Below are 8,089 nucleotides of genomic sequence, written 5' to 3' on the forward strand. Positions count from 1 at the left end.
TTTGGGGCAGGGCCAGGCTGAGGTGCCTGAAGTCCTGGGCTCTACCTCCCTGGTCACCTCCCCTGCCAGCACCTTGTGGAAAATGTGTTCCTTGTGTGAGCGGAAACAGATGACAGAACTTCAGGAGAGGACTTGCATTAGCCACCCCACCTCTCTGGATCTCCCCCGCCGCGTGGGTCTCGGAGGCCTCTTACAGAGGCTCTGCAAGAATGGCAGCCGCCCTCCTCATGTCAGTTTCCAGCGTGTCAGTTTCCATGTGTTCCCATGGAATTCCTGGTGCTTTCATGGCCAGGGTCTTCTGTTCCCTGCTCTGACCACCTCACTTGAGAGTGCGAGGAGAGTGAGGCTCCCAGGGTAGCTGGGCTGGGGGCAGGAGACCTGAGGTTTCAGCTCCCCTCTCTCCTTGGCTCCCAGCTCTGCCCCTGGCCGGCTGGCCTCTATGAGAAAAGGTGACCAGGTCTGGGCTCCTTGTTGAAGCTGGATTCTGGGCTGCAGGGAGCAGCAAGGGGTGCTGCAGCTTTGGAGGGAGGACAACGCCCCCTGCCCAGCTCCATTGGCCATCTCCAAACTGGTCTCTGAGCCTATTTGGGTCAGGTCTAGTGGTCCCCTACCCTCCAGAGCCAAGTCCTGGCGGAGCATTCCAACAGGCTGGCTTGGCCTCGTGTCCTTGGAGGCTGCAGTTCCATGCTGTGGCACTCAGGTGGCTGTAATTGGAGGAGAATGAGACTAAGGCCATGTTCTTTCCGACACACGGGCTGTAGAAAGCTCCGGGCAGAAAAGGGCTGCCTGGCCATTGGTGGTACCTGGCATTTCTGTGCAGGATTTCCTGAGTCATTTCTGGAGGGAAAGAGAGTGGCTCTGAAGGAGGCTAAGCAGTTTGCCCAGGGCTATGGAGCTGGCGATGGGAGCCGGGGTCTGACCCCAGGTTCCCCAGGATCCGTTATTATTGCTGACAGACAGCCGAAGACAGGAAGGGATGGGGCTGGGCAGGCCGAGGAAGAGGGCCTTAGGGCAGGGACAGCAGGGCCAGAATTCAGGCAGACACAGTGCACAACTGACCCTGCCCTCAGGGCTCCCCAAGACAGATAATGCTCCCTGCAAATTCCTAAGTTGCTCCCCCAAGGTTTCCCCCAGACTCTGTGGACAGGGACACAGACTGACCAGATACTGGGACCTTTTACCCTGCTGCCCTTGAGGGGTCTTTTGGGAAAGTGCCACAAATTCATTCTGGGACCCATCACACTTACACATATACATAATCTAACTCGTCGGAAAAAACGTCTATCCTCCAACCATGGCTACTCCAAAGGGACGCCACTCCCAACTCAGTCCCCACCATGGCTACTTGAAAGGGATGCCACTCCCTATTCCGTCCCCACTGTGGCTACTCCAAGGGGACCCCCCACCCCCCGCAACTCTGCAGCGTTTCTCCTTCCTGTGCATTGATCCCTGTTTCTAGGCTGTGCACTCACCCTCACATTCCTGGACTGACCTTCCCGTGTTTCCGCTTGTCTGTTGGCTCCACTCCAGGACAACCAGTGACAGCTGTGTGTTGTTTCTAGCCTCCTCTGTGCCACTGTCTCCTGCAGCCCCTCTTCCTGATTGCCCATTTGCCATCTGTCTTTGTGCCATCTGCCCAGCGCTCAAGTTTAGATAGGGCACTGCTCGGCTGGCTGCAGCTCTGCATGCTCATGTGGACGTTTGGACCACAGGCTTCAGGACAGGGCCATCTGGCAGGGCCACAGAGTACAAGAGATCAAGACAAGAGCCAGGCTGTTGTTCTTGGGTTGGTCGGACCTCATAAAAGACTTTTCTGATCTCTTTTCCCTATTGGGAGGACCTAGGGAGAGGGGTGAGGCCTCCCCGTTGGTGCTGCGGCCTCACATGTGAGAGGGTCAGTTCCAGTGGCCACCGAGGGCCCGCTCAGGCAGCCTCTAGGCAGCAGGTGGGTGGGCAGCTGGGAGCCCACTTCAGGTGAGCAGGCTTCCAGCCGGTGTTTCCGACTTTACCCCTGCTCTTGCCCTCCTTCGGAGCCCCTTGGTGCTGACCACCCGCTCCTGGGGTTCCCTGGGTCCTGGGGCGCCAATGGGTTCTGCCGGTCCCTCCCATGGCCACACTGAGCTGGAGCTTTCTGATGCCTGCCTCCAGCTTTCAGAATCCCTTCACTCGTTCTCCTGTCCCTTTCTCCTCATCCTTGTGGGTTAAATAATTCCTCTGCAGTTTTGTTGGTGAGGTGTGGGAGGGGCAAGGGTAGATGGCTATGTTCTATCCATCATCTATTATATATCTGGATACTGCCACTTTTTCACACTAAACAATGTCTTACAGTGCATCTGAAACTTGAATGTGCACAGAAATCCTCTGGGGATATTATTAAAATGCAGATTATTGTAAAAATGCAGGTCTGAGTCAGGCCTGGTAGTGCATGCCTATAGTCCCAGCTACTTAGAAGGCTGAGGCAGGAGGATTGCTGGAGCCCAGGAGGTTTGAGTAAAGCCTGGGAAACATAGTGAGACACCCTCTCTACAAAAAAAAAAAGGGAAAAAGGAAAGAAAGAAAAGCAGGTCTGGGGTGGGATGGAGATTCAGCATTTCCAGCAAACTCCTGGTGACCCTGATCCTCTGCCCCAAGGACCTCTCTGAGTAGCCAGAGCTTCCAGGGCCCTGTCTGTGCACACAGCCCTCCCCCACCCTCCCACATGCCTTCTGCGATGCCCCAGTGGACAGCCCTGGAGTGCCATAGTTGACAGCAGTTCTCAAGCCATCTGCCTGCACAGGGTAGCCTTGCTGTGCCTTTGTTTCTCAATGAGAAAATAAGCATAATAATAGAAACTGCCTTGTAGGCTAGGGGTGAAGAGGAAATGAGCTGATAATAGCTAACACTTGTAGAGTGTAACATGTGCAAGGCCTTCTAAACTATCCGTATATGTTAACTCATCGAATCATGCACTTTAATACATCCGGCATTTATGTTTTTCTACTTTCATGTTTTTCTCAAAGGTATAGTTAGTTGTTCCAACACCATTTGTGAGTTACCCCAAATTCGCTGTTAATAGCAACATGTTAGCGTTCCCATTTTCCTGGGATCTGCAAGTTCAGGGCTCCTCTGTGGTCAGTTTGCCAAGGTCACCTGAAGCTGAGTGGCCTTGGTCTCTGACCCTCTGGGATGCAGGCTTCTAAAACAAAATCTGTAGTTCTAATCTCCAAGAGGCCTCTCCAGCTGCGGGACACTGGGAGTGCTCAGGCCTGGGCATGGCTGTTGCTCCTCTGACAGATGAATGGCAATGACCTTAGATCAACTCAGAGCACCCTCCCACCTGGAGGCTGGTGGGAGGTGTGAGGGCAACCCACTGCAGGGCACAGATTGCCCAGGTGCAGGGATGCAAGTGCAGCATGGTAGGCAGCAGGGCTGGCTCACTCGTAGGAGGGGTGCAGCTTCTGGGACCAGGAATGGGCAGTGCAGGTGGCTGCAAGGGGCACAGGGCACCTCTCACCGGCTTCCTGGTGAGAACTGGTTGAGGTTGTGGTCAGTAGGATTCAGGCTGAGCAGAGAAGCAGGGAAAGCCAGATGGGCCTGAAGGATGTGAGACAAGAGAAACCAGATGCACATTTTGGGTGCTGGAGGAAAAAGAAACAGATATACTGCAAGTGAGGACTAAGAGGCAGGAGGGACACGTTTGCAACAACACAATGACAGGCGTTTACAAAATCAAGGGTGCTTCTTGTGTGTGACTGAAAGCTGAGAAGACTGAGCAGGAGCCAAGGCTGGATCCTTCAAGGGCAGCAGCTCGTAGGTGGATGGCTGAGGATGAGGAGGGCCATCCCAGGTTGATGGGGAACAGCTGCAGTGCACATGTACGGAAACAGCGGCAGAGCTTCAACACACTTCTCACCTATTAGGAAACTCATCTGTTCAACTCATCTATTAGGAAACAAATGAAAACAAGAACATATCAAAAACTGTTAGAGGGAGAGAAATGCATTAATTAGAAAATCAGAAATATTGAAAATAAAGGAACTTAGCCTTCAGATCAGGTAATCAGAAGGACCCCACCATACACTTGAGGTAGGCAGAAAGAAGAGATAAGGAAGATAAAGATCATAAGGATAAAATCAGGCGGGGCACAGAGGCCCATGCCTCTAATCCCAGCATTTTGGGAGGTCGAGGCAAGAGGATTGCTTCAGGCCAGGATTTCATGGTCATCCTGAGCAGCATAGTGAAATTCCATCTCTAAAAAAAAATAGTTTTTAAAGATAAAACCAGAAAGAGTGACGACTGAATTGAGTCATACAAGACACACCAAGGGGAGTGTGCTTTATAGGGCAGCCCTCTGAGAATGCAGGGAGCGGGCAGCTATAGCCCACCGGGGGTGCCCAGGAGGTTTCCATCAAGGGGTGACCTCCAATGGGTGCTGGAAGTGGGCTCGAGGCCGACGGGCCCAGCACAGGCGGCACAAGTGGGCAGACAGGCGGCAGGTGGCCACGCTGCTCTCAGCTCTGCTTCCCTACATGACTCCTGCATCCACCAGGCTGCAGAGGCCGGCAGTGTGGCGGCCCCAACGCTGATGCCATCTCAAGCTAATGTTTCCAAAACATGGGCTTCTACCTGCTCTGTGCGGGGTTGGGCCCAGGGACTGAACTGGAAACTCCTCTGCCTCCTACAGGGGTGAGGTGATCAATGGGGGGTTTGGCCTGGTGCTGGACGGTACCCCAGAGGCCGAGCAGAGAGCAAGGCTGATGCTCAGCTGGGATGTCTCCAATGGCGTAAGTCAGCCCAGTCCTCGCCACCTCCTGAAGGCAGGGCCTTCAGCTGGGTGACCCCTATCCAAGTTTGCTGTCATACACCATCTCCTGGGTTGGGGGACAGGGGCCGGATTCCTCTCATGACCACAGCACAGCAGCCAGGAAGGGAGAATCAGCTCAAATGGAGCTCAGGTGAGGTGATGATGGGGAGACAGGTGGGACCCAGAGAATGAGGGGAGGCTTGGAGCCAAGGCGGGAGTTCAGATAGTCTGGGTGACTAAGAGTCCCTGGGCTGGGCCCAGAGTGTGAGCATGAGGACAAAGAGGGTGCTGGCAGGAGACTCAGCCCAACTCACCGGGAGCTGCAGGGCTTCTGGCAGGGTTGGGGCTGGAGGTCTTCATCCCGGAGCAGGAGGTTTTGTTCTAGGAGATGCCCCGGCTGTGGCATGGAAAAGTGGGTTGGGGACAGGTGTGAGGACCATGTGGACAGTGGGGGCAGGGGTGGCAAGAATGGCAGTGGGGAATGGGGGAGGAGGCATGGCGTCGTCCAGGGGAGACCAGGTGGAGGGAAGAAAGTGGACTGCAGGGAGATTGTGAAGGTAGGGCTCAGGTCAAGGTGGATTCTAGAGGGGAGGGAGGTGCTGCAGAGGACTCCGGAGGCGAGGCCATTCTCAGAGTCGGGGGAGCGGGACTAGGTGTGATAACGGCCAGTTTCAGATCCCAGAGGAGGGCCAGAGACAGGGAGCCTAAGCTGGGGGTAGAGATGGGACAGACACAAAAGGGCAGCTGGCCCCATGGACAGCCTCCGAGGTCCCGAAGCAAAGAGGCCCCAAGTGTGGGAGCCAGGACACACGTGGGGAGCCCAGGTATGTTGACATGGACTGCTCTCCCCCTCCTTGCTCCAGGTGGCCCGGCGTTGCTGGTCAGGGAACCAGAAGGCCTATGAGATCATCTGCCAGACCATGCAGGAGAACAGCAGCTTGGTGGTGACACTGCCCCACAAGGTGGAGGACGAGCAGGTGCTCCAGCAGGCCCTGCAGCTCTGAGGGAGCCAAGAGTCGTGGCCCCTGCCTCCCTTCCTCCCTGGCGATCCTCACCTACCCAACCATGGCACACACCCTTCCTGCACACCCTCACCACCTGCACTTCTTGCACGAGGCCTTTATGGTGCCCTGCGCAGGGTGCCACCACAGCCTCATTTTACAGACAGCCCGCTGAGGCCCAGAGACGTGCAGCCCTCTGTCCATGACCATGCCACTTGCCTGGGAGCCCTGAAGGGTGTCAAAGTCCATTTAGGGCCGAGTCCCAAGCCTGCCTGGGGGCCCTGCGGTGAACACTGGCCAAGCTATCTCCAGCTGGGATGATCACACCCTCTGCCTCCTGGCCACCTGCCAGCCTCCATGCAACTCTGTCTGTCTGCTGCCCATCTGCTGTCTGTGCAAACACTTTCTGGACCCTTGGCATGCTGGGCTGCTGGCCTGGAGGAGTTCAGGAAGGAGGATAGATGGGGAAATAAAGGGTTCAACAGAGCTGTGTGCTGCACTGTGGGCTGGTGGACGGGCAGGCCAGGTCTGCCCTAAGGATAAATCACTTACTGGGAAAAAAATGAGAGAGCAGGGGCACTCCCTGAGGCCGGCACAGCCTAAGGGATACAGCAAAGGAGACTTCAGGAAGAGTGTTGGCCCCTGAGGCTGGAGTCTGGCACCCCTCCCCCAATCCCATAACCCAGCAATGGATGGGTCCAGAGTCTCGTGAGAGGTCATTGGGATGGGGGAGGTGGCCTCTGTCAGGGCCATGGCTCATGAATCTCATTCCCTTAGCTGGGCGTGCAGCAGACGAACAGATAACTCATCCTAAACAGAGAAATGAGAAAGAGCCTGTGGGGTGGGCCTCTGAGGGCCACAGAAAACCAGACACCCCACATGTCTGTGGACTGGAGAGGGGCAGGCCAGCCGGGTTCTTGGTCCCCACTCTCCCTGCACTCCGTGTCTCCTCCCCAGTAGCCATTCTCCCCTTTCCCTTGTGAAGAAAAGCCTCGTTTTGTGTGGGCAGCAATATAGGGCAAAAAACTCGCCTGATTCTCCAGCCTTCCTTGCTGTTAGGAGGGACTGTTGGCCTAGTCCTGGCCCATGAGATGACGGCAGGGTCTGTGGGGCAGGCCTTCTTGAGAGCCATCGTTTTTCTAATAAAATGGACAGATCCAGTGGGGTTGCTTTTTGCCTTCACCACTTCTTCCTGCCAGAACCAAAACGTGGGGCCTGGAAACACAGCAACCAGGTTGGTCAGCTAGGGCGGCTGCCATATAACGTCTGGCACCGGGGCCCAAACAACAGAAATGAAACACATTTGCAGGCTGGAAGCCCAAGATCAGGTGCCACTGGAGTGATTCCTGGTGAGGCCAGCTTCTCGCTGCATCCTTCCATGGTAGAGACAGAGAGGAGAGAGTGTTACAGAGAGAGGCAGAGACAGAAAGACAGAGACAGAGTCACTGAGAGAGACAGAGAGAGAGAGAGAAACTGACAGAGAAAGAGAGAGATACAGAGAGGAAGAGACAGAGAAAGAGAGAAAGACAGAGATAGAGAGAGATAGGACAGACTGTGTAGGGATGCATCATGTGTCCCCACATCTCCATGGAAGACCCTGCTGCATTGATCTGTGCGCACATCTTAAGAGCAGGCCTCAGGGTGCTGGCATCACCCTTTCCCCATCCAGCACCTTCCCTCTTGAAGGACAGGCAGGGCTCTGGTGGCTTCCAGCCACACCCCAGGCCCCCTCTGGGCTCCATACCAAGCCATGCCAGGGAGCAAGCTACTTCCCTGGGCCCCTGCATGCCAACCTGCTGTCGGCTGCTGCAAAGGGAAGTGACAGCTGACTCCCACGGGGCTCACAGTGGAATTGGGGTAGCTGACCACAGCTGCAGTCGCCATAGACGGAACAGTGTGGCTTCTGATGTGCCTAGTACCATCTTGTTTTTCAGAAGGCAAGGATGTATAGTCCAGTTAGAAATGTTTTCATCAAAATGATTAAAAGAGAAACCAATTGGCCATGATGAGTGTAGGGTTCAGTTGCCTCAACAGTTGGTGGTGAGAAAGGCTCAGGTCCTATAGTGCAGCATTAGGGTCCTCTCCCTGGGCAGCCCCTGCTCCCTGCAAACCCAGGGTCCCTGGGAACTGTATGCTTTCCTTGCTGGCAAGCCCAGGTCAGGGAGGGAGGGCCCGGCTGAGTGGTGCACTCTCCCGTTCCAGTTTTCCCAGGGTAGACAACCACACAGGGGCCTGTGGGCCGGACTTGATCTGCAGTTATGTTTTATTTTATTTTATTTTATTTTATTTTTTTGAGACGGAGTCT

The 8,089-nt window shown here is 55.2% G+C and overlaps 1 protein-coding gene across 1 annotated transcript in view; it reads left to right on the plus strand.

Annotated features, from left to right (window-relative positions):
• The window catches only part of UROC1 (urocanate hydratase 1), a 35,330-nt gene extending 28,385 nt beyond the window's left edge, over positions 1 to 6,945 (plus strand). Inside the window, exons 19-20 of the mRNA XM_011950750.1 lie at positions 4,664 to 4,763; positions 5,647 to 6,945. Coding sequence (XP_011806140.1) covers positions 4,664 to 4,763; positions 5,647 to 5,787 — 241 coding nt within the window. The 3' untranslated portion in view covers positions 5,788 to 6,945. The remainder of the gene's footprint in view (positions 1 to 4,663; positions 4,764 to 5,646) is intronic.
• Positions 6,946 to 8,089: the final 1,144 nt, after the last annotated feature.

This window comes from Colobus angolensis, unplaced genomic scaffold, assembly GCF_000951035.1.
Source record: "Colobus angolensis palliatus isolate OR3802 unplaced genomic scaffold, Cang.pa_1.0 Scaffold31, whole genome shotgun sequence".
NCBI classification, from domain to species: Eukaryota; Metazoa; Chordata; class Mammalia; order Primates; family Cercopithecidae; genus Colobus; species Colobus angolensis.